The sequence below is a fragment of the Protomyctophum parallelum genome, assembly GCF_964188405.1.
Source record: "Protomyctophum parallelum genome assembly, chromosome: 3".
Lineage (NCBI taxonomy): Eukaryota > Metazoa > Chordata > Actinopteri > Myctophiformes > Myctophidae > Protomyctophum > Protomyctophum parallelum.
The window spans coordinates 42,479,169-42,504,478 of record NC_139698.1 but is presented as its reverse complement, the minus strand read 5'-3'; the positions used below and the strand labels follow the sequence as shown (position 1 = coordinate 42,504,478).

The following is a 25,310-nucleotide window of genomic DNA, read 5'->3' as shown; positions in this document are numbered from 1 at the left end:
ATACATTTTCCCTTCATTGTCAATGGCGTTTACAAAACAAACATTAAACCTGTGTATAGGAGGGCCCCTCAAAAACTAGACACTCAGTGCACACAGGTGATGCAGCCATAGAGTTCTAGTATAGGATGCATTCAGACGCGTCACGTTCCTATAACGGCGGTGGGTGCCACCCCCGCCCCCCCCCCCCCCATTTATACTCTCTACCTGGCAGCAGAACAAAAGCCACCTTATTAGCATTTGAATGCCCATGGGCGGCGGCCCAACACCTCTCTGGCCCGCGCCCGACGCTGCACAAGCTGGTATGTGACTACGTGACATTTTCATTCAGGACAGTCACTATACAGTGGGTGCATATTCTGCTATTAAAAGTTTAAAACAGAATGCCAGTGGGTGCAGCTGCTCTTCTGCACCCCCGGAGTTGACGCGGCTGGATGCATTCCTAACGCAGCATCAGTGATGCTGGTGATGCTGCATCGCCTGCAAACCATACCACTATTCTCCAAGCTAACCATTACTAAACAGAACATATGTTTGATATGCGTGTAGTAAGTGAGAACTTGCAGGCTCATGTAGAGTGCTCAGGTTACAGTAGGTAGAAGTCAACAGAAACAGCAGCAGGTGGCAAACCGCTTTTAGTGGCAGTGACAGTTTTAAATACTCTTTCAACTTATAAATTAGAAGTAGAAAAGGTTTCAACACATTCTCAGTTGTAAATATATTTCTGTCGAGTGGCTCTTCACGTGTTCTTTATAGCTGAACAATTGCTTGACTGAATAAACCCTGCAGTAACTCAAGTATATGCACGTTTTCCAGACATTGATTCTTCTTCCCCCCCCCCCTCTCCTTATTTTGCAACTACTACCTGGTGAAATGTAAATTCTCTCAACAAATATGCATTTATAATTTTAGCAAATAATGTGAGCTGTTAACGTTAACTTGCAAACTTGGTTAGCATGATGCACAAATTCACAATGTGGCTTAATTGTTTGGCAAACGAGGTAGTTATTCCTGTTCCATTTATGAACAAGTTATACACAAGTTTTTCCCAGAGGAACGAGCTGATAGACCACAGTCACCACACCGCTCAACGACGTTTCACAGGGCTTAAAATCTAAGGTTACAGTTTACACCCACATGAGGTCTTCTCTCCACCACGGAGCTCACTTTGCTAGCCTGTGTAGCAGCAAGCTACAATAAGACACCGAGGACACGACCGTGACGTCACAAGAAATGTTGCTCGACGAACAATGATTTAATAAATCATTTTTGTCGATCGAAAGCTTTGTTAAACGTAGTATACATGATCCTTTCATGACAGCAGCGCTACACGCAGAACACGTCCGCTATGAGGCACTCAGGGGTCACATCAGTGATACATCCTTGGTATTTTAAGAGACCGCGAGCTAAAGCTAATTGATGCTAATGAATAACCACACTTGCCTTGGCGAACAGTGTTGAGCTGGTTCACGCGGAGATCCCAGTATGCAGTTGTTGTATTATCCTTTTGAATAGATCAATTGTCCAGAAAGCAACCGCCGTTGTTGGTAAATCTAAAAGGCTACAACTTCAGTTGGGTTTAGTGTTAGCAGCTGGCTTCTTACTGTATGTAGCTGCTGTGCTAGTAGGTTGTCATATATATCCAGTTAGTCTCTCTCCACTCCACTCCAGCCCCACTGTGACCTCTCCACTACTACCTCTAACCTCTCCTCTGCCTGGGGAAACAGGTGACATGGCGACATCTAGTGGTACTATCGAGGCATGGTAATACTTTGCTAACTTTTTGTAGTTGGTTGGAAGCCAACGTTGTAGTACTTTGCAGCAAGCTTCTGCTTCTGTTCTGAGTGTGTATCTAATTCCACCTTGAATGCGTTTTTCTTCATACCATAGCTTATGTATAGCCTACGATTTAAACTCTTGTATATGTATTTATCGATTCTGACATGTCAGAATAATCGATAAATACATCTACGAGTCTAAATCTTAGGCTATCTTATGTACTACTTTGATCATGCTTATGCTATAGTGTTTGATTTATTGTATGTTAATGGCATTGTATTAAGTCTTTATTAATTGAATACACAGGACTAGTTACAAGCCCTAGGGCTCTGTGTTTATATCCTTTTAGCATCATTGTATAATCGAATCGTACCACAGTACAATTTACAAGTGACCCGTTAGATACAGATATACACAGATTACAGTTTTTTAATGAAGCGAGTTTCTCTTGATAACATTTTAAACATCTTTATTTCCCAAGTGACATAAAATGTTTATTTTGCAACCAGTGCTTGAAGAAATAACAGAATTGCTGTCACCAATACAAGGTCTGTTGATTTGACGTGGTATGTGTGTCCAACTGTCCAACTGTCCATACCGAAATGCAGATTTATACAAGTAACAGAATAACTCAACTCTCAGATTGTGTAACACATTATTAACTCAACTGACAAATCAGGGGGGGGGGGGGGGGGGGGGGGTTGGACTTGATGTATAATTACTTGTGAGCTGGTGTCACGCACCAGAAATAGCCGATCTACAAGCTTGGTTGATAGGCTATTTTTGGCTTAAAGGTTAGGGTTGAAATGGCATGTGTGTTCTTCTCGGTATGAGATTCCCCATGAGCCCATCTTGTGAACACACTAACACAGATGAATAAATCCTTAATAATCTGAACTAATTGATGAGCTAGCCCCTCCTATATACAGCTTTTTGTCATAACTTGTCACATTTGCCATCGACAATGAAAGGAGAATTTACGTCATGTGCGTCTGAGCAAATCGGCTTTTTGTTGCAACACAAACATTAAATGCCATTGACAATGAAAGGAGAATTTACGTCAGATGTGTCTGAGCAAATCGAAGTTTTACCTTCCCGACACCCATAACTCGAGTATTGGTCGATACCGATGGCAAGTACTGATCCGATACCAGTGTGTAATTTAAAAATCACACACGTGTGAAGTGAGGGGCGCTCTTGTCATCGTACAAATTTACGTCATATTTGGTGGACATTTGACCTAATTTCTCCTTTCATTGTCAATGGCAAATATTAGACGTGTGGGGACAAGCTTTACGTCATATTTGGCGGACATTTGAACCAATTTCTCCTTTCATTGCCAATGGCAAATATTGAGACGTGTGGTGACAAAAGCTGTATATAGGAGGGGCTAGCCCTAGCCCCTCAAAAATACCGATTTGCTCAGACACATGACGTAAATTCATTGTGAATGGGAATTGAATGTTTGTGTAAAACGAAAATCTACACTAATAGCTGAATATAGGAGACCCTAGCCCCCGTCAAAAGAAATCTAGGACAGTGGTTCTCAAAGTGGGGTCTATAACTCTGAGAGTGTACAAATGGAACCACTGAATTATCCAGGTAACAGAATATTAACTGCAGCACTGCACCACAAGATTCATATTTCCATCTTCAGCAGACATGTTAATCCCTACCCCTGTAGTTAGGCTGTTGTTGGGTTGATTTGTTGGCGAAGAAAGAAATCAACTGAATGCAATACTAAAACAAGGCTGGGTCCAATAATGGCGTGGCATGTGGATTTTGGATTTCATGTGGCTACATGAAATTCCCATGATGCTAGTCATCTATGACCTATGACTCCATATTTAGGCAAGGTTTCAGCACGATTAGACCACCATGCACTTCCTTATAGAAGGAAGTGATTTTTGATTCCGAAACCTAGCTTAGGATACGTTGCCAAAACGAGCTGGCCGAATGGAGTGGGCAGCACTTCCCCTCACGAAGGCCTATCCAATGAAAATCACCTGGGTTTACCAAGTCTGTTGGAAAATGGGCAATCATCAGATGGCTACCTGTTTCATAGCAATGTCGTAATCAAGTCTGAAAAAAACAGTGAAGGAGCAGGTGCACTAGGCCCACTAGATGGTTGCCTCAGCCACTAGGCAGTGGGAAAACAAAGATAGCATTGTTTCCTGCTGGGGTCCAGAAAAGGACCCAACACTAAGAAATGTTCAACCAAGAAGTGGACAGGCAGGATTAAAGAACTGCACTTGACGTTCCACGGGCAAAGAAAGATGCACCCTTATCATGGACCTTGTACTGAAATAGTTTCTTCTGAGTCTGTTGTCCATCACCTTGTCTTCTCTGCCAACATACTTCCACCTAAAGGCCAGCCAACACAAACACAGTTTTATGGAAGAATTTAATTGTCCTTTATAACCACATTCAATGCTGTACACACAAGCATATTGTGCATACAGTATATACAGCACACACATGTAGTTGTAATTGTATACATGTAAACACAAGTCCCAAACCTGTCCATGGATGTCCCTGCAGAAGCCAGTGGGGAGACCCTGTACTTGGAGTGTAAGACTACACTGGTGCGTTAGGCCCTTTAGCAGCCTCTCTGAACCCTCTTCAGTGTCATCATCTTCCTCCCCGTCACAGCGCACTAACATCACCATGTTTCCCTGCAGTAAGGGTCAAGGTATGGTTATACATTAAGAGTGTGTGTGTGCTCGTGCGTGCACACAGACCCAGCGTGAAAAGGGCGCAAAGCCCGCGACACAAAACCTTTGAGCGTTTTTATCTGTACCAAACCCACTTTGGGGCAGGGGGGGGGGGGGGGGGGGAGTAGGGTTATACTACACAGTAATCAGTACAAATCTAGTACTCTCAGTATTGAGAAAAATACTCAAATTAATTCCCTGATGAGATCATGGCAGATGATTTACTAAATCAGTACAAATCTATAGTCAGCATTGAGCAAGATGTTAACATTAATTTCCTGATAGTCATAGAAAAACTATTAATTTACTAACTTTTGGAGTTAGGTGGTTTTTTCCCCCCAACAGCAGAGATATTTATTTAAATGTTTTCAAAGGCTGCTATTCACCTGTAGACTGTATTTTGAGGACTCTGGTTTTGCTCAATCGCAAATATAATATGTGTCTTTTGTATCCTTATACAGCATTTAATGTTTGTCTTGTCTAGACAAACATTAAATACGCCATTGACAATGAAGAGAGTTTAATGTGTCTTGTCATAACATTAAATGCTATTGACAATGAACAGAGTTTAATTGAATAGGATGGGGGGGGGGGAGGGAGGGTTTTTTGTGTGTGTGTGTGTGTGTGTGTGTGTGTGTGTGTGTGTGTGTGTGTGTGTGTGCGTGTGCGTACGTGCACACGAGTATGCGTGTGAGAGTGAATGTTTTGAGTTCAATTTTGTATACTGTTAATTGTAAAATGACTATTCTAAACAAATAAAAACAATTGAATGAGAAAAAAAAACAGTTTGTTTCGTCTGTCCCCATGTTACGTCATGATGATATACTATAAGAGCACCCCTCACTTCACAGGGGTGTGATTCTTTTTACTCGTTTTGTAAAAAGTGCCCTTAAGCATGAAAGGAATGAGTGAATGAGAAAGAGAAAAGGAGTGTTAAAAGAAGAAACCAACCTGTAGCCGGGAGCAGACCAAAGCCCGACAGTAGTGGCTGAAATCCAGCATGGCACCAATGCTCAGCCCCAGACTCATGAGTACACTTATGTCATCCACCAGAAGTACTGGGGGTCCCCATCCCTCAGCCCCAGCTTCCTCACCTGCAGAACCACTCAAACTACTTCGGACAAACTCATATAGACCCCGCAGTCCAACATCTGGATTCCTGAGCAGATAGAAGGAATGAGGCCAGATGAGAACATGAGAAGCTCTAGAACAGGCAGGCTTTCTTTTTATAAAATGTATTTGATGTCTGCAACTCTGCATATATAAACACTTATGTATGTATGTCTGTCACCTCAAAAGTAAACCATTGCTCACATTGCTATGTGCATGAAACCAGCTCCAAACATAACAGTAAAAAGTGATGTGTTTCATTATCTTCAACAGTACATTTCTGCTATCATGGGTAGTGCATCTAGTTACAACTAGTAACTAATTGTGCTAGCCCCTTTCGTTACCTTTTCTGAATTCTGGACGGCGGTACCCTAGGGTCCCTCGTAGCTTATTCCACCCTCCATAGGACGCAGATCACTGTCTGTTCACAGAGACCTGCTCGGTCGCTTGAGTGTGGATGAGATGTTTCAAAGATGCATACAACCGCTTTAGGAGACCGCCGCAACGTGTGCGAAACGGCATTAACCTCCGTTAAGTATTTTTAATCTATTTTTAAAGTTTTGCTTCACTGAAATTCTCACTTCCCATGTCCCGCCTCCCACGACACAACAGCATTATAAACATCCTGCATGCACGCTGTTGGCCAATCAGAGGCAGTAACTAGGAGATGCAGCTAGCCAGTCACTGCACGTACATGCGGTACAATGCAAAGTCAACAAGGACACACTCAAGCGACCGAGCAGGTCTCGTTGAACAGACAGTGGGTAAATCTGCGTCCTATGGAGGGTGGAATAAGCTACGAGGGACCCTAGGGTACCGCTGTCCAAAATTCAGAAAGGGTAACCGAGGGTGCCGAAAGGGTCTAGTAATTGTGCATGCATGTTGTCTTTAATCTTGCCTTATGCATTAGCAAGATTTGTCCCATAGAGATGTATTGATGGTACCTTAGAAAGTCCACAACTTGACTTGCTGTGTTGGAATCTTCATGAACCAAAACACCAAGTGATTCTGTTAGACCCTCGAGAAATATCAGCTGCCCCTTTTCCTTTGCTTGGGGAAGACTCACACCCTGGCAACACAGCATTGAGACATTTGCAGGCATAATATGAATTTGTCCACAGGAATAATTAATTAGTCTTTCCCATCTTTATCATTATAGTGAAGCTACACATCACTTGTGCTATCAACCCGCAGAAGGTAAAGCAAAGTACACTCACCAGTCTCTGACTGACTGAACTGTAGTGACTGAAGGATTGAACAAGACCAAGAAAACATACTTTGCAGCCCGCTGAAATACAAAAGTCACATATGTGGTTAAAACCTGCATGATTTATTTCTATTGTTAGCCTAGCCGCAATTTGCGATCTGCTTCTATTAAACGACGTTAAACTCACCAACATTGCAGCTGTAGGGAAAGTTAAGCAGATCGCAAAACAATTTGGATGAGTAGGGAGTCAATGGAGCCTGAGGGTATTGCAACTCTAGATTCGTCCCTATAGCGCCTTTCGGGACCCTCGGTTACCTTTTCTGAATTTTGGACGGCGGTACTTCAAACAAAGGCAACGCCGATTAACGCCGCTTCGCACACGTTTCCACAGTCTCCTACTGCTCTGTCATAGCTATAGCGCCACTAGCTAGCCAGATAGGCGGTACAATGAGGTGTCAATAAACAAGGAAGGAAGAGAAGAATCAAAGCGACCAAATCGGTCAAACAAAGATTAAAAATACTTAACGGCTTCCGCGCCACAGGAGATATTCGCAGCAGCATGTATGGGTACTTATACTTCACATATTCAGAAACCCTCACACGAAAAAATGTTGTCAAAGAGCGCAGACAGGCCATAAACACGTTGTTTATGTTTTATGTATGGCTGCGTAGTGCGTACCAGGGTGCATGGTACTGATGCAACAGGACCCAATGCACTGGGTCTAACAAATGTCAGAAACTTCAGTTTGGAGGGCGGAATAAGCTGTCAGGGACCCTAGGGTAGCGCGTCCAAAATTCTGAAAAGCTAACGAGGGTCCCGAAAGGGGCTAGATTCATCCCATTATTAAAAGAAATCTAGAGTTGCAAATTGCAGCTATTGTTAGCCATGGCAACACACTGCAGAATAGAAACTCACCTCTTAGATAAAAGGAGAGGAAGTGATGAATGAGAAAGGAGGCATCAGTCTGTCTATCAGACACCAAGATAAATTCCCCCTGTATGGAAATGTTAATCAAAGTCACTGTAAGTGTGGTTCTTTACAATTTATTCAGTGGGGTTAGTTGCATTATAATGCAACTAACGTTACTTAATACATTTTATATGAATGATTATAGTGCACACTGCAACTTGACAGTGCAAAGTGCAAACAAAACATACAATACAAATACAGCACAAAACACACAACACACTAAACAAGATGCAGTCCACAGCCAAAAATAATCACCTGTTTGAAGTTCTCGGGACTCGTGTTGAGAATACTATTAAGCTCTGTAAACATAGCTGATCGTTACCATTACCGTAGGTATGAGAACAAGTTCACTCTGGAGAACAGATGCCAGAGAATGTTTTCTTTCGATGTATTGGGATTGGGATGCAGGGGTTTAACAAGTTAAAATGTGAAGCTTGACTGCTTTCATTTCACTTAGCTATAGCAAAGCAATATCTGGCTCTGCTTGATGACAGTGCGCATGAGCTCTTCTTCTTCTTTTTTGTTTTACGGAAGCTGGCATCCAGTTTTTGGTGCATTACCGCCACCTTGTGACCCAACCCTCTCTCCCTCTCACTCTCTCTCACTCACACACACACACACACACACACACACACACTGTGATTTTATTCGTTTTATAACATTCTGGTGAGGTGGTGATGTCATGACATCATATGGAACTGTGAGGTCAGATCTGGAGGTTTTGGCCAGTGAGTCATGATGTACACCATGTCACCTACCTGGGCCCTCATCAAACCCTGTACACTCAAGACGCTGCCCCTGCTGCCACCCTTAGATCTCCATAATATATGGAGCTGACCTGTTCTGACATTCCATATATTGATCTGACCTCATCAAACCCTGTACACTCAAGGGGCGAGGTGGCCCTAAAGGGCGACCTCACCCTTTAGGGCCACTTACTGGTACTATGTCTTCTCTTCTCTGTCCACTACCCACCCTTTTTACTTTGACACTCTTTTGACCCTATATAAATGTTTACCTTTCACCTCACTATCCCACTTTTCTTGCCACATTTGGTAAACTTTCTCCCATACAATACACTTAGCTTCCGCCTTACTAATACTGATGACCTTAATTTCTACTACTTCCTTCTCTAAAGCCTTCTTAGCCATCTCATCTGCTTTCTCATGTGCTGGAACCCATACAAATTGAAACTTCATATAACAAACCTTGGCGGCTACTTGAATGAAATGACCTTAGACTTGTTAGAACTGCTGCAGAGTCTGTACATATAACTACCCTTTCTAATCTGACTGTTTCCAACCATTTTAGTGCCACCAACACCCCCAGCATCTCCACTGTGTATACACCCCTAACCTATCAGTTGTCCTCCTATTATCCCTTTGATGGTACTGCCACCCCAAACCCTCAAACCATGACACACTCCTGTTTCAGGTTGTTTCGAACCATCTGTATATATTTGTACAAATTCACTGTACACATTCAAGAAGTGGTGGTTAAATTCACTAACAACCACTACTCTTTTTCAACGTATTCCTCCAGCTCCTTGCCTTCCAGCTCTTCCCGTTTCCTATAACTGGGCAACCAGTGACTTCCAGGAAAGTCAGGATGGCAACCAAGGAAGGTCGGTGACTGTTGGTCTTGACAAGAGCCCCTCAGTGAAGAAGAGGGCAGGTAGAGAGATGTATACACACAGGGCAGAGTTGAGAGGGCGGGTACATCATGTCATCCTTCCACTGCACTTAGTACCTGGGTTTGAGGTCATTCAGCGGCTTGGCATGGGGCCAGGGCAGGTGTGCAAAAAGATCCTTAAGAGGCCCGTCATTGTTGGGTATAGTGGAAGCTCCCAGTTGAAGGTCAACTTTCCCTGCAAGAATAATAGGTTAACCGTAATATCACCGCCATGCAGACACAGACACACGACATGCAAAAACTATGTAGCGTCAGACAGGCATAAAAACGTGCATGCAAATAAACACAAAAAAGTGTTTTTAGGGCACCCTTAGTCTCGCGTATAGCCAGACAACTATTCCATAATCTCAGAATGCTATACAGAGTCTGGAACGGGAGCGTACCTATGTTCCTCAGGTTCTGTTCCAAAGGTTCTATGTTCCCCACTTACCCCCGCAAAAAAGGTTCTATGTTCCCCGCTTACCCAAAAAAGGTTCTATGTTCCCAGGGTTCTATGTCACCCACTCAACTAAAAAAGGTTCTATGTTCCCCATTTAGCTATAAAGGTTCTATGTTCTCCATTTTCCTATAAAAAAAAGGTTCTATGTATGTTCCCCGCTCACCCAAAAATGCAGGAAATATTATTTTTGAATTTCAAATTATTAATATCATCTCTAAACACACATAACGGAACCAAGGAAGCTCTGAGAAGGAAGTGAAGTGGTCACGTGACTGGGCTGCGCCATGACACTTTCATGGACACTTTCATGGGAGCCAAACTACCCGGAAGTTTGGCAGAATGCATTGTAGTCAATGAGAGCTCAGTGACCAGTTCATGAACAAACATTATTTATGAACAATTGAGATCTTTTGTAAAGTAATCACTTCTGGAAAATAACAGAAGACATGTAACACATTATTGTCTGCTGTGTTGTTATTCGATGTGTACACTGTGTAATTTTTATAGAGGTATGGTATCTAAAGAGCACAAAGTACCACAAAGTATCGCGAGACTTCCCACCGTTTCCTGTCTGGCAGCAAAATATCGCGATACTTCGGAGCCAGAAACGATACCTGCTGCTGTTTAGATCCTCAGATAAAATGATATACTGTGCACTCTGTGCACATCGAAAAGTAAGTGATTAGAAAACAACCTGTGATATGTCTTCTGATATTTTCCAGAAGTGATTACTTTACAAAAGGTCTCAATTGTTCATAAATAATGTTTGTTATGAGCTGGTCCAGCCGGCTCCATTCACTGCCATGTATTCATTGCACTTCCGGTGTGAGTTTGGCTCCCATGAAAGTGTCCATGAAAGTGTCATGGCGCAGCCCAGTCACGTGACCACTTCCCTTCCTTCTCAGAGCTTCCTTGAACGGAACATAATGGGGAGAAATTACTATCAGAAACTGCCCTTTGAGCGACCTAAGGGCACCCTGGTGGCCATCTTGGTGGTATAGACTAGACTAGAGCAGTGGTTTTCAACCTATAGGCTATTATAACCCGTCTCGGTATATAATCTAACCCGACCAGGCCCAACCCAACCCGACGTTTTAGGGCCGGGCCTAAAACGTTTGCTAATCAGTCGGGCCTGATCAGTTAGGGCAATTTTCGGGCCCTTTTTTGGGGGCCGGGTGAGTGGGGAACATAGAACCTGGGGAACATAGAACCTGGGGAACATAGAACCTGGGGAACATAGAACCTGGGGAACATAGAACCTGGGGAACAGGGATGACCCCACTGGAACTACACATCCCAAAATCTGAGTAAGGAAGCTGACGTTTCCGTTGACATTTTATATATATATAATACTTTATATTATTTAGATATTTTTTTCTTTTCTTTTTTTCTTTTCTGCTAAGTAGCAAGTATATATGTTTAAATTATTTCTATTTATATTAGGATACATTTGCGCAACTGTAAAGATAAACAGAAGTGGGGAGAAGGCTTCACTTCACTTCATACTTGAATCCCTGGGGAGATTAGGGGGGTCATCAGAAATGTAATGACACTAGGCTCAAACTGTTATCACATAACATTATCATAGATCAGCCATCCAGTGTACCTGCCACCATAAATACTGTGCATGGAAAATCAATCTCCCATTCATTTGATGGGAGATTGATGGCTAGATGTCCATCAGAAAAGAAGCCAATTAGACTCCTCTTATGACACTCTGACCCCAGATGTCTTTGTATGACGGTGTGTGTGTGTGTGTGTGTGTGTGTGTGTGTGTGTGTGTGTGTGTGTGTGTGTGTGTGTGTGTGTGTGTGTGTGTGTGTGTGTGTGTGTGTGTGTGTGTGTGTGTGTGTGTGTGTGTGTGTGTGTGCGTGCGTGCGTGCGTGTGTGCGTACACAGTCTACACACACGTGATCATTTGTGCAGTTTGTGTTTGTGTGCCTGCATGCATGGATCACAGTGTATGTGTAAGTGTGTTTGCCTGGATCAGCCAATCCCGAAGCCCCCTTCAGATTCCTAGCACCATCATTCCACTGCACCCTCAGCCAATCACAGCTTCCCAATGAGTCTAAAGTCCCAGCAGACTCGGCACAGAGAGGCAGAAATACTGAAAAGAGTGATTTTGCCACACCCTCACCATGCCCTCTATTTCCTTCTTTTTTCCTCCCCCCCACCAACTCCCCTTCCATCACCTATTGCTTCCAGTTTAAGTGAGTCCCTCCCCCCTTGCAGTCCACTTGACAAGGGCATCATCATCATAATCCCTGAATAATACTTGGTTGTGCACTGGTGTTAACCAAAAACAGCAGATCTACAAGCTTTTGCAGCTTGTAGAGCTTTGAATCACCCCTAACTGTGATAAAAGTGACCAACAATGCAGTCACTGTCAAAGCGTTATGAAGGTTATGAGACAACTGTAAGTGACAGCTGGCCAGCTGTGTAGGAGTGGGGATTTAGGTCGGATGAAGAGATGGCTGGTGTAGCGGGCACTCTAATGTGGAAAGGAGAGCGTTGTTAATGCTGACATGTCCCACTGATGGGATGGTCTATGCTGGTCTATGGTTTAATCTCCTCCAGCCATCAGCATTCTTTGTAAAAGAAAGCGAGAGAGAGAGAGAGAGAGAGAGAGAGAGAGAGAGAGAGAGAGAGTGTGTGTGTGTGTGTGTGTGTGTGTGTGTGTGTGTGAGAGTTTGTGTTAGACTGTGTGTGTATCTGACTATCTATGTTTGATGGGAGTGTGTCAGAGAGTACGCATGCATACAGACATGCAGCATCTTTGTGTGTGTGCGCACTGCGTAGTGCGTACGTGCAAATGTAGTGGAGAGAGAGATAAGAGTTCATTGCCTAGTCTAGTGCTATTTTATCATGGCATTGGGATGCGGTCCCATAGTCATGAATCCCTCCTCCTCTCAAGCTGCACTTGCATGAAAAACACACCAACAGCAGATAAGAGGGGAGGAGGAGTGAGAGAGAGAGAGAGGGGGGGGGGGGGGGGGTATGTTGCAGCCATGCACTGTCTGGATCCAGGAATGATTTATGAGCATGCATCGCTGTGGCCAGCCCCTGTACCTGTTGTATTATCACAACACACCACATACACACACAGGCATAATACATTTACACACAGCAGCCATGCACACAGATTGCGTGCACACACGCACGCATGCACGCACGCACGCCCGCCCGCACACACACACACACACACACACACACACACACACACACACACACACACACACACACACACACACACACACACACACACACACACAGTGAAGGTTGTATTTCAGTGTCCTTTTATTCTGTAACACACTATACATTGATTACATAAATCATAACGCATGCCTCCTGCTTTTTGTCCATATGTAGTGGTACACTAAAGACACTGAAACATGTTGAAACAAATACCGTACTGTATAAGGAATGCTCGCTCTCGATTGGAAAGGAACCTATAGGTGGTTCGGGCATCTAGTATGGAATGGATGCCTACCGAGTGTCTCCCTAGGTAGATCCTCGCTGTATGTCCCATGGAAGGAGACCCCCTGGCAGACCATAGAGTCTATGGTCATAGACCAAGGACCAAATGCGGGGATATATCTCCACACTGGCCTTGGAACACCCCGGTTTCCCTCAGGAAGAAGTTGCTCTAGAAAGGGAAGTCTGGAGCTCTCTCAGGGACCAGAATCCGGATAAGCAGTTGAAGATGGATAGATGGATGTTGCTCGTAGTGGATGAAATTACAAATTATATTAGTCACTGTGTTCGTCACTGTTGGATACAAACGTTGTTTCTTGAACAATGTTTCTTTCCTTCAGTAACTAATGAGGTTTTTGAAAAATAATGTCATAATGTGACTGTTGCCGAAAAACCATTTTTCTGCAACAGTCACATTATGATCCGAGGAATCTTTTTTATTTATTTTTGTCTCGCTGCCTGTTGGTAACATAATGCACACTTGTTACCATGGTTATCCTGCAGTGCTTTTGAATTAGTCTGTATTGACTTCATAGACATCCCTTTACTTAATTATGCATTCTTACACTGCTCCGCGTGTCCCCTCGCTGGTGCTTGTTGTTGTGTGTGGTATGTTCAAGAGAGAGGGGGGGGGGGGGCTTAATTGCTTTTTTTTGCAGCATCTTGCCCACAGCAAATTTCCCATTCTAAATAAAGCCTTTCTTTATGTTACCAAAAGCCTTTTTATGTCACCAAAAGAAATGTCGCTCTCTCCATTATGAAAGAAACAGAGCCACCAGATCACCCCCCAGCCTGGGAAGGATTCCCACAATGCCACTGTTTAACCAAGAGGCAGTGTAAGCTTTCTGTATGATCACAAGAAACAGTCCAACAAAGGGCCGGCACCGCCGAGGCCTCCTTCGAGACTCATTGAGAATTCAAGACTGGTATGTGTGATCTGAGAAGGCTAAAAGCGAGGGAGTGGGAGTGAGCATGTGATGTTGACAGATGCACTGTTATGTATGAATGTTCTGTGCAAATTATGTATTTTTAGGATGTGTATAGCCTTGTCCTATAGCTTTGGCATTCTAAATGTGACGCAATTTCTTAACGATTGCCCACAGAGGTCTTGGAGGTGTGAGCACTTGAGTGCACGCTTTTGTCGATAGTTTGTGTGTGTGTGCGTGTGCGTGGGCGTGCGCATGTGTGTGTGTGTGAGCGCGTGCATATGTGCATTCGTGCGTGGGTCCATGTATGCATGCGTGCGTGTGTGAGTAACCACTACTAACCAGGGCTGCAATAACTATTCCAACTGAAGCAGTGGGAGAGAGCAGTTTATGTGAAAGCAGGAAACGTGCACTAGCAGCAGCCTGACAGGGGAGCTGGCTTCATGAAGTACTCAGTACTGTATATCCTACTGTATGTTTGCATCAATGTACATGTGGAATGTATATTAAGATAACTGTAGGCTCTCCTGCACAGATTTATTTACCACGGTTAAACGCTTGTACAAAAGTAATATCTACTGTGTGTATCTATTTGTCTGGGTGCTTTGGCTTTGATCCTGCCATTTTTGTTTATTTATGTGCTAATAATTAATTTAACCTATGTTGGTATATTGAACTTTATATAATAGGTTGCCTAAAATATAAATTTAGTACATAGATGTAACTGAGGTTATTTATATTGCTATCTTGTGTAATTCAATCTAATATCTGTTCTCTGTATTTTGTACTAGTTGTCCTTAAACAAACCCATCAGTTACATTTTATGAAGGAGGACTTTCCTTGATGAAGCCACATCTAACAGTGACAAGTAGCATATATGAATCAAAGCGCTATGTGGCCTGTGCCAGGCACCTTGGCTGGTAATCCAGCATGACAGTGTGTCGCCAGTTCGAGTCCCGATCCCGACAAACTTTACTGTGTGTCTTCCCATATCTCTCTCCCCGTTTCCTGTCTACCTACCTATCTATCAAAAGGGCAAAGATATCTTAAAAAAACTAAAACAAAAAAGGCTGTGTAGTCTACAAACATAACTAGTCAGTATCAATCTAAGTGGTATAAAGTATTTATGACAGCTCTTTGTCTTTGTATTATATAAGGAAATCCCATGACACTACTGTTTTAACCCAATAAGACCTGCTGAGGCCAGATTCTACAAATGTCTTCTAAATCCTGAGTTTTCTGAAGAAGAAAAACTGTTTCTATGTCAATGGTTCTCAAACTATTTCATGTCAAAGGACCCCAATTGGCCGCCAACCCCCATCTGAAAATATGTTGTTCCAGCGACCCACCCAGAAGCAAAGCTAAAGGCTCGCTGTGAAAGAATATATATTCAAAGATATGCACACGTTTTCACAATTCTTCAAAAATAGCAGGTCTTATAAGCTTATAAGCTCATAGCTCTGGTCCATAGCTCTAAATGCAACTGTCACTGTCAACTTCTGGGGCTTGCATGAATGCAGACCAGCCTCCCGTCTTTAGCATAAAAAAATAACGTTTTTACTACTCACCAAAACAAAGGTGGGTTGTGTCATTCATTAGAAAGCCTACTTTCCTTAGTGGACACACTTGTGTTTCCTCCGGTGAAAAGAAAATCCCTTTCTAGCCAAAAAGTACCGATTATACGTGTTGTGGGGGGCTCAGAGTGCGTCCAGTAAGGAAAGTAGGTTTTCTAATGACACAACCCGCCTTTGTTTTGGTAGCAAAAACATTATTTTTATTTACGGTAAAGACGAGAGGCTGGTCTGCATTCATGCGAGCCCCGGAAGTTGACAGTAACATAGCTCTAAATGCAACGCATTAGAGCTATGGACCTGAGCTAATAGCTCAGAGCTCGTAGCGTGTAGATGAGTACATGGTTATAAATGCACCATTTACCATATGGTTACAGTGGTTAAAAGCTAAGGTCGACACAGATGCGTTCCCGTCCTTAATGGGTGAAACATTTACCAATGAAATGCTATACAAAGCGTGTTTCCATTTGAGTAATTCAGGCATGGGGAGAAGTGACAACTACAGTATGCTGAGGAAAACACGCACAGGACACAATGACATAATGTTAAAAAGGTTTATTTTAACAACTGTCTGATTTTTTATTTTCTTCAGTTTTAAGTCCCAAAAAAGTACAAAATAAAACAAGTACATCAAAGGATTAAAAATCACGTCAATGAAAACGAAGACACATCGTGTTGTTTCTTTATATCAATCCAAGCATTTTTTCCAATATTTATACATACTCACTGGATTAGTCAGACAAACATCAAAACCTCTCAGTAGCTTTTTATCTTTTTTACAATGATCTTTAACTTCTTTTAAACTTCTGTATGACTCTTATTCTTTTTACAAAATACACCAATGCAGGCAGGGGAGGGTGTGAATGCATACATGTAAAATGTGACTATGTTCAACTATATTTTATTTTCTTTTTTCCTTGCTGTATACTGTATGTACGTATGTAATCAACTGTGTGTGTGTGTGTGTGTGTGTGTGTGTGTGTGTGTGTGTGTGTGTGTGTGTGTGTGTGTTGTGTGTGTGTGTGTGTGTGTGTGTGTCTGTGTGTGTTCATATACATATCAGTCTGTGTACTGTAGTGAAAGGTTTGTTTGTTTGTGTGTGTGTGTGTGTATATGTGTGTGTGTGTGTGTGTGTGTGTGTGTGTGTGTGTGTGTGTGTGTGTGTGTGTGTGTGTGTGCGTGTGCGCATGTGCGTGCAGGTAAGGGAGATATGGGGCAGAAGAGTGACACCAACAAAGGGGGTGGGGCTGCGAGGCAGGAGCGTGAGTGGAAGGAAAGGGGGTTGCTTGGCAACGGCAGGGAAAGCAGTACAAGTGGCATGAGTACTTTCAGCTGGGATGTTGGTGGTGGACGGTGGTGGTGTTGACGGAGGTCGTTGGTTTTTTGCAGCGGCCTGAGCCGCTTGGTGGCAGTGTTGCCGTGTCGGAGACGTTTGTAGACTTTGTTGGTTTGTTGAGTTGACCAGTTGGATATTCAGTATCCGGCAGTGCAGTGAATAGACAGGAGAGGCAGGGCATCTGACTCTCATCGCCGGCACGCCTCGGACGGTGACCTTGTTGTTGGCGTCGTTGTTTTACATCATGTTGTTCTGCAGTGAATTCACCTCCGAGGAGTTGTCCTCGCCCAGGACCTTGTGGTTTTCATGTTTGGGGGTCAGGGAGTTGTGTATGTTGAGGGAGTCGTCCTCCGTGGGCGGGGTCTTCACGGGGTCCTCCAGCTTGTTCTGGGCATTAGGATCATCCTGGTGGATGTGGGGGGGGGGGGGGGGGGGGGGAACACTGTCAGAGAATCCCTCACCTGGAGAAACCTTCTCCTCATGATAACCACTTTACACCTGGCCTTCCTATTCTGGGCATGTTATGATAGCAGATCTACACGCTCACACCATGTTATGATAGCAAATCTGCAAGCTCACAACATGTTATGATAGCAGATCTACAAGCTCACACCATGTTATGATAGCAAATCTACAAGCTCATAACATGTTATAATAGCAGATAAGCTCACAACATATAGCAGATCTACATGCTCACAACACATTAGTATAGCAGATAAGCTCACATGTTATGATAGCAGATCTACTGTAAATGCTCACAACATGTTCTTATAGAAGATCTGTGCAGATTGGCTATTTTAATTATTTGTCGTACGACAATATAGGGCTTAAGATTAAACAGAGTGGTTTGACCAGGTTGATGGGAAATGCTGCTTTTAATGACACTCACTTTCACTACTAGCTGTTTCTGAAAAGCATCAGTTCAAGCAAAGTTCACCTTTACTCCACCATAATGAGGCACCACAGGTCCACAGATAAACTGTAGTCTGCTAAATGCTTCTGGCAAAGCCAACCAAGGACTATAAATACATTTGGGATAAAAACAGGTTTTATGAAAGGATTTTGTTTTGAAATGCTATTTAAACAAACACAGCCCAATAGTGTACAGAAATCTGTTGCAGGAAAAACAATTGAAATATCTCCCAATCTTCCCATTATAACCAACAGTGGTTGGCTGCATTGGAGTGCAGGCTCCGTTGTTATTTCTGCACAATAATCAGCATACTTGGATCGTGTATCTTCGCTGTCAGGCAGAAACATTGTATCTCCATTTTCTTTATCTTTTTTTATTTATTATAAATGCCCTATTTTATATGTAGGACAGCTAAAGTAACTAAAATATCTGATCTACAGCTCACACAGCATCGCAATGCGACGTGAAGTGAGCTCGTATCTTTTGTTACTTTGAACAATGTATTTAAAAATTTAACCTATGCCCAAAATAGGGACACCAGGTTTAAAGTCTCTCTGTGTGTTCTATAAATATTTAACATTATTTTTCCCCATTTCCCGGAAAGTTTTAGGACATACAAGGTTTTTGCACGACAACGATGATAATTTGGTTGGTTGTGACTGTGAGGACAATAGCGTGACCTGTATGAGCGAGAACCCCATAACCCACCAACAGGCAACCTGAACCCGACAAACCAGGAGGAAGCACATGCACATTCACATGCAAGAGCCCCCCCCCCCCATCCCCACACTCTGCCCCCATCCCAACCCTCATAATACATGTCGCTCATACAGCACCCGTCCATCTCCCATTGTAAGAACAAAACAACTACCACACATACTGACCAACCCCAGCATGTTGTTTGTGGAACCACCATCATTATGTACCCAAGCAGTTGCTGGGAAAATAAAAAACAAAGCGTTTAAGAGGCAACTGCTCTTTTATTTCAATTTACCTGAACTTAATTAGCCTATAAGGTCAGGGGAAAAAACAATGACTGCTGAATCTGTTCAACCCGGAGTTTTTCCTGGCCTTTTATCTCCATTAATATTGCATGGCATCATCGACTCTGCTGCGCTGAAGCATCCTGAGGTGCCAGACTTGTCCACAGGCTGACAGGCACACTGGCTAATGCGGGCGCGCGCACACACAGACACACACACATACGTACATACATAAACATACATGCACACAGACACACAGATACACACGCACGCACGCACACACAATCAGACACAACACAGACATACGATATGTCCTAGGCACCCCCCATCTCTCTCTCACATACTGTACACGCACAGTCACACATACACACACACACACACGCGCGCGCGCACAAAGATCGGCAGTCCAGTCCTCACAGGCATTTTTATTCACACACATGTCTGCACATACATGCAGGCACACGAACAGTCACACACAAACTAGACCCCGAGCAGTAGCACTGTGCCATTTACAAACACACATAATTGAATGTTTGATTTTCTCAATGGCACTTTTAAAAGGGGATGTGGGGTGAGAGCATTTACCCATTGGCTGTTGGCCTAGATAGTAACTTCGGGCAGGACGTGCGGATATGTCACTTCCATGGTAACGGGATAGGGGCCTTCTGTCCTCCTGTCAGCGTGAAACTGGAAAACGTTTTACGTTTGTGGGTTTGAGGATTTCATTGTTGTGCATGGTGGGAGCAGGAGGTGATGGGGACAGTGTCACAGGGACTTTGGAGTGTGTGTCGTTTTGGGAGGGAGAGCAGGGGCAACAAAGATAAAACAGGGTGTTGATGAGGATGATGATTATGATGGTGGCACATTGACAGTGGCTAACGTCCTTCTTGTGGAGTGATGTTTTATAGTTTGGTTTTGTGTGGCTCTGAGTAAATTAGTGAATGAGTGCAGGCTGGTGTGAGAGTTTCAGAATGTAGCTATCTAGATTTGGCCATGGCACCATGTCTTTAGATGGTTCCTTACGTGTAAATCCACAGAATGTTTGCATTAGTGCTGTTTGTGAATGCCAATGCAACTCTTGTTTAATATATTTACTATGCTTACACAAATCTGAATATATATATTTTGAAACATTTCAATAACACAAATCTTCTATGGGGGTATCTCTGGTACAACATCTTGTCAGATGAGGGTCCAAGGCCAAACCACTGGTTTAGGGCTAGGAAATGTACTCAGACACACTGGTGCAACATTCCTAACTGGACATAGTGTGGCATACAACAACCTCGGTTATCTAGATTCATAAATGAAGTGCATAGTAAAATCAGTATGCCACTTGGATTTTATTCTATTTTACGGGTCAGTCTTTACATTTTGGAGACTGATGTAATTTCATGATTGGCTGAGGTCAATTCATTTGTAATTTGGTCAGTGTAAGCTGACTCAGTTGATGGAAATTAAATCCTCTCTTCTTAGAAATCATGGACAGTATTAGCCAGTCAAATCTCTGATGTGTTCAGTTTGAGCAGCAGTATTTTGCATGCTACAACTGAACTGGATGGATGTACTTTTAAATGATTGTATGGATGCTGTTTGCATTTCTGTCACATGTTCCCTGTGTGTGTGTGTGTGTGTGTGTGTGTGTGTGTGTGTGTGTGTGTGTGTGTGTGTGTGTGTGTGTGTGTGTGTGTGTGTGTGTGTGTGTGTGTGTGTGTGTGTGTTCCTCCTATCCTCCAGTGGGGTGGTGTTGTATTCATTAGGGCCCCAGTGGATAGCTGCTACATCTGCCTGGATGCATGACCAGGAGCCAGCCAAGGTCATGGTTGTATTACTACGAGAGGATGTCTTTTATGTCATATAATCAATTGTGCATGCATTAAGGTTTTTGTCCCAGTGTTTATAGTTTTGTCCCAGCAGTGTTCGTGTTACTTGCCGTTGAGTGATGGCATTGCACTAACTCCACAGCTGCTTTTTAGTGACAAGCAATGCTTGATTTACACTTTTGCATGTGACAGTAGCAGATCTACAAGCTCACTTTAGATGAAGCAGGAGTGGACCACATTGGATTGGAGTGTATTATTACACTATTATGTGTATATCCTGGGTTTAAGTGATATTGTGTTAACTCATATTCATTTGACCAAAATCAAATCAAATCATGACATGACATGTAATGAGAACCCTTTCTGCCTGAACGCATCACTGGCGATATGGCGGAGCACCTTTAATCATTGTTTAATAACTCTTTAGCTCATTGCTAAAACGTACTGTAGCGGCGAAACCAGCAGTGAAGAAAGTTGAAGAAATACTAATCTACGCACATTTGAATTAATAATAATTGTAATCATATTCAAGACATGGCTCCAGTACTTTCATTTGACCTATCATTAGCGAATTTACATCACAAGCTACAGTATGGAGGACAGTGCTCTATCCAGGCTAAATAGTGAGTAACTTCATTCCTAGCTTGTTTTTATCTCACAAGGAAGAGTGTAGACCTATTGAGCAGGACTTCCAGATTGTATGTATGTCCCAATGTATGAAGCTGTAATTTTCATGGCCTGGGAACAGATCTTCCAGCTTTGATTGATGATCCATTGCGTCGAGAAAAGCCCTGATTCTGCATCGATCTGTCTGCAAAGAGCAAGCCGTACTTGCCATTGGATGTATGCATGTACGTGCGTATACGTGCTCCGACAGCCAGGAAAGTAAGATATGCATATATGTTTAGTACATTTTTGTTAAATGTTGGTATAAAAGTTAATGTCAAGAGGAATATATTATATAATTTGAAATCATATGAACTCACTTTGAATTTCACCATTTGATTTGTATTCAGTGTCGCAGCAACAAGACTCTTGGGGTGGGGAAATGACCTTCAAAGATATGTTCTGGGATGAGGCTACCCTAAAGCTGTCACCCTAGACTGACCATGTTTGAGGAAGGAAAGGTATGGACTGGTCCGTTGAGTTGAGACTGGGTGATTGACAGGGTCACAGTACAATGAGAGAGCCGTTTGGGAAGGTGAGGGGCAGAACCATTTTAGGGGGAGTGGTCTTACCTCACAGTCAGGCTCCTCTTTGGTCTTACATTCCCAGGTGTATCTGCTCATGGTTTTCTGAGGGGAGGGGGGCAGAGGGTTATACTCCTTACATTAGTTAGAAGAGAGAGAGAGAGAGAGAGAGAGAGAGAGAGAGAGAGAGAGAGAGACTAAAATTAGCGAAAGAGAGTGAACAAAAGATTAGATGAGAAACACAGAAAGAAGTGAGAGGAGAGAGAGAGAGAGAGAGAGAGAGACTAAAATTAGCGAAAGAGAGTGAACAAAAGATTAGATGAGAAACACAGAAAGAAGTGAGAGGAGAGAGAGAGAGAGAGAGAGAGAGAGAGAGAGAGAGAGAGAGAGAGACAGACAGACAGATAGTGGAGTAAGAGAGACAGAAAGATAGAAACCAGGGAGTAACCAGCAACTTCCTGGCAGGTGACAGGTGATATGTCCAGCTCTGTACAGTCTTTGGGAGCTAGACAGTACCATATAAGGACTCTTTGGCCTTTGGCCTTTACTGGTTTTAATATTTATTCTTTCTTTCTTCAGCTTCTTGGCCACATTGACACAAGTATGGTGAGCTGTTAGTTCACAACGTTGAAGGGTTGGGGTACATGGTAACTGGTTATTTGATATATTAGTTGACGTATTTTGTGCTTGTTTGATAAACCAGTAAGTTGGTGTGGTTGTGTTTGGAGGAGCCTGGTGAGTTTTGTTTAGTGCCGTTAGAAACCTGGGTCAAATAATATCACAAAACTTGTCTTAGCATTTGTTTTAACCTACAAAGAGAACCAGATGGAGATGGGCTTAAAGCATCAGGTCAGTTTTGTGCTGTCATTTAAGCTAAGTTACACTTTCTACTGTGCAGAAATATGTCCTCTGTATTCTGCACTTTCCTAACTCTTTGGAGTGGCGAGCAACCACTGAACACCAACATCAGCTCTATAAGGCCAATGCGTGGGAGCACCTGTAGAAAACCCATGTGAACATGAGAAGATCATTCAAACTCCACAGAGAGGCCCCGGTCGGGTTTGAACCCAGAACCCTATGAAACAGGGCCATAAGCACTGAATCACTATGCCACCCAGCCCACCTGGCAAGCCCCACCATCTGGAGTGTTTTTGCAAATACTATTTGATCCAGGCCTATATAGAGTGGGTCATACAGACTTTTGTTGTAATGTTTAGCTGGGACATTGAGGTTCAGATGTAGTTAGGAAATGGAAATGGATGGTTGTTATAAAATGTAAAACTACAGCAAATTTATTTTCACTCTGAGTCATAAACGGCATTTAGTTGTGGTGGTCTACAGCGTTGCTAAATGAGTTTAAGGCAGCTTGATGTTTAGTGACTACTGATAACAAGTTTGAGTAAATAAAATGAGAAAATAAAGCAGAAAGTTAAAATTACCAAAACTACTGATGGAGTTGTTAGAAAGTGGTACCACAAGTTAACATGGCTAAATCACACAATAAATCCAACCTCAGTTGTAGCATGCATGCTGCTACAACATATGAGTTAACACTACTAGCTATAGCTACCCATGCTTCCGTATAGTGAGCCACCGGTAAGCTCTGCTGCCACCTTCAGGCAGCAGCGTTGCATCTCAGATGTTTATCCTGATTGGATAACCCCTCCCAGCACATCTTACCTTGTTGTAACGCCCATTCTGGACACAAAGCAACCCGCCCCAAACTTCCCCACCCATGTCAGGATAAACGAGTGAAGCGCCCATTCAGGTACATACATAGAAGCAGAGAGTGGCTGACATAGCCACTCGGAGGCACATGTTAGCGATAGAGCAGGCATGCCATGACATACCAATGCAAGGGGTGATCAGAGGGACAGCAGGTTAGGAAAGATAGGGGCAGGGAGGGGTCACAAGGAGGGGCTAGGGAGCTTCCTCTCGACACGGTCAGGTCTGATCCAGGGCCTCTAGTCTAGTTTGCCACAGGCCCACACTGTAACATAATGTCTTCTACTAGTGGCCATCTTTATCAACGATGACTCCTGTGTCTTTTGTCGTTTTGTGTGTGTGTGTGTGTGTGTGTGCGTGCATGAGTATGCGTTTGTTTGAGTGTATATGGTCGTGTATAGGTGTGTTTGTGAGTGATTATAATGTTATGCGTCTGTTGTCACCTTCATGTAGGATCAATATGGAATAAATCAGTAAAGGTTAATCAATAAACCACATGAAATGATGAGATTCTACAGCTGCTGTGTCGCCATGGTAACAGGCAGTACGTGCTCACTCAACAGAACATGTGTGAATAACTGTGCACATATGTACATGTGCATGTGTTCAGAGATAACTGAACACTCAGGATTTTACTGTCTAGTATATTTATTTACTATTTTTTGTAAACATTTATTCCACGATTTTGCAACCCAGTGTCAATTAGTGTTACTAATGTAATCCAGGGCGCTACACTTTCTCTGCCAACCTGGGCGGAGCAGCGGACTGACTTCATGCTTCCTTCTATGCATGAGGAGTCCAAGTTGCTTCTTTTCACCTGACAGGGGGAGTTTCCCCGACCTGTTATTCCGACCTGTGTAGTGTATTTAATGACTACATTGAGGGCCTGTTACTCATGGTTGCGTGTTGCTTTACAACACGTCTCAGACCTTTATCCTCCCAGCTTCAGACCTGACCTGACAGATCGAGAGAGAGCTCCCCTCCTCGCTCTGTGCTCTCCCTCCCTTTGCATTCACACCCCTGGAGAGAGGGAACACTCATGCCCATGCGGAAGTAGGGGGAAAAAAGGTGGAAATAGGGGTGAGAGAGAACCACGTTACCTGACAGATAATGTTATCATAGTAAGCCAAAGCACGGGCATGGGGGACGTTAGGAGGAGTGTCGCACAGTTTCCTTACATTTGGATGGGAGCCCTCAGCGATGGTGGACAGCGAGAAATTATCATTGTGTGCCTCCGATGTTGGTCGGTACTTACTGCTGGGAGCCGATGGACGGGGTGGGGGAGGGGGGTGGGAGGGAGAAGAAGGATGTTGGCAGATAGAAAGAGAGAGGATGAGGAGTTGGTCACATGGGAAGACAGAAGAGAAGAGATGAGGCGCAGAGAGAGGATGGGAGAGAGGACGGCGGGTTTGATAGAGAGAAATGGCGAACATTCAGAGGCAGAAGAAGGGAAGGCGTTCC

At 43.4% G+C, this 25,310-nt stretch overlaps 3 protein-coding genes across 11 annotated transcripts in view; all 3 read right to left on the bottom strand.

Moving 5' to 3' along the window:
• Positions 1-1,660, bottom strand: part of scap (SREBF chaperone) — a 41,197-nt gene extending 39,537 nt beyond the window's left edge. Inside the window, exon 1 of the mRNA XM_083761802.1 lies at positions 1,441-1,660. The gene's annotated coding sequence lies outside the window, so the exon portion shown is untranslated. The remainder of the gene's footprint in view (positions 1-1,440) is intronic.
• Positions 1,661-2,239: 579 nt separating this feature from the next.
• Positions 2,240-8,265, bottom strand: elp6 (elongator acetyltransferase complex subunit 6). The gene is made up of 7 exons (XM_083760482.1): positions 8,033-8,265; positions 7,724-7,802; positions 6,818-6,888; positions 6,545-6,669; positions 5,442-5,649; positions 4,296-4,451; positions 2,240-4,140 (listed from the first exon to the last, which is right to left on the bottom strand). Exons 1-7 carry the CDS (start codon positions 8,084-8,086, stop codon positions 4,015-4,017), a joined length of 819 nt encoding a protein of 272 aa, XP_083616608.1. The 5' UTR covers positions 8,087-8,265; the 3' UTR covers positions 2,240-4,014.
• An 8,154-nt stretch (positions 8,266-16,419) lies between these two features.
• cspg5a (chondroitin sulfate proteoglycan 5a) overlaps positions 16,420-25,310 on the bottom strand; it is a 37,619-nt gene continuing 28,728 nt past the window's right edge. The window contains exons 4-7 of one of the 9 annotated variants that reach the window (XM_083761917.1): positions 25,028-25,106; positions 22,173-22,229; positions 19,013-19,065; positions 16,420-17,620 (exon numbers count right to left, since the gene is read on the bottom strand). In XM_083761917.1, the coding sequence (XP_083618043.1) occupies positions 17,581-17,620; positions 19,013-19,065; positions 22,173-22,229; positions 25,028-25,106 (229 nt within the window). In that variant the 3' untranslated portion in view covers positions 16,420-17,580. Of the gene's footprint in view, positions 17,621-19,012; positions 19,066-22,172; positions 22,230-24,949; positions 25,107-25,310 lie in introns of all 9 variants that reach the window. The other 8 variants (XM_083761913.1, XM_083761914.1, XM_083761911.1 and 5 more) reach the window with 8 other exon arrangements.

What these genes read in the sequence shown, in the direction of transcription:
- elp6 (XM_083760482.1), bottom strand. Translation starts at nt 8,086, where the DNA reads ATGTTTACAGAGCTTAATAGTATTCTCAACACGAGTCCCGAGAACTTC. An exon ending in CCTCTCCTTTTATCTAAGAG is followed by an intron (nt 6,889 to 7,723) that starts GTGAGTTTCTAT and finishes TTTGTATTTCAG; the next exon opens with CGGGCTGCAAAGTATGTTTT. An exon ending in TGGTCTGCTCCCGGCTACAG is followed by an intron (nt 4,452 to 5,441) that starts GTTGGTTTCTTC and finishes CCCTTACTGCAG; the next exon opens with GGAAACATGGTGATGTTAGT.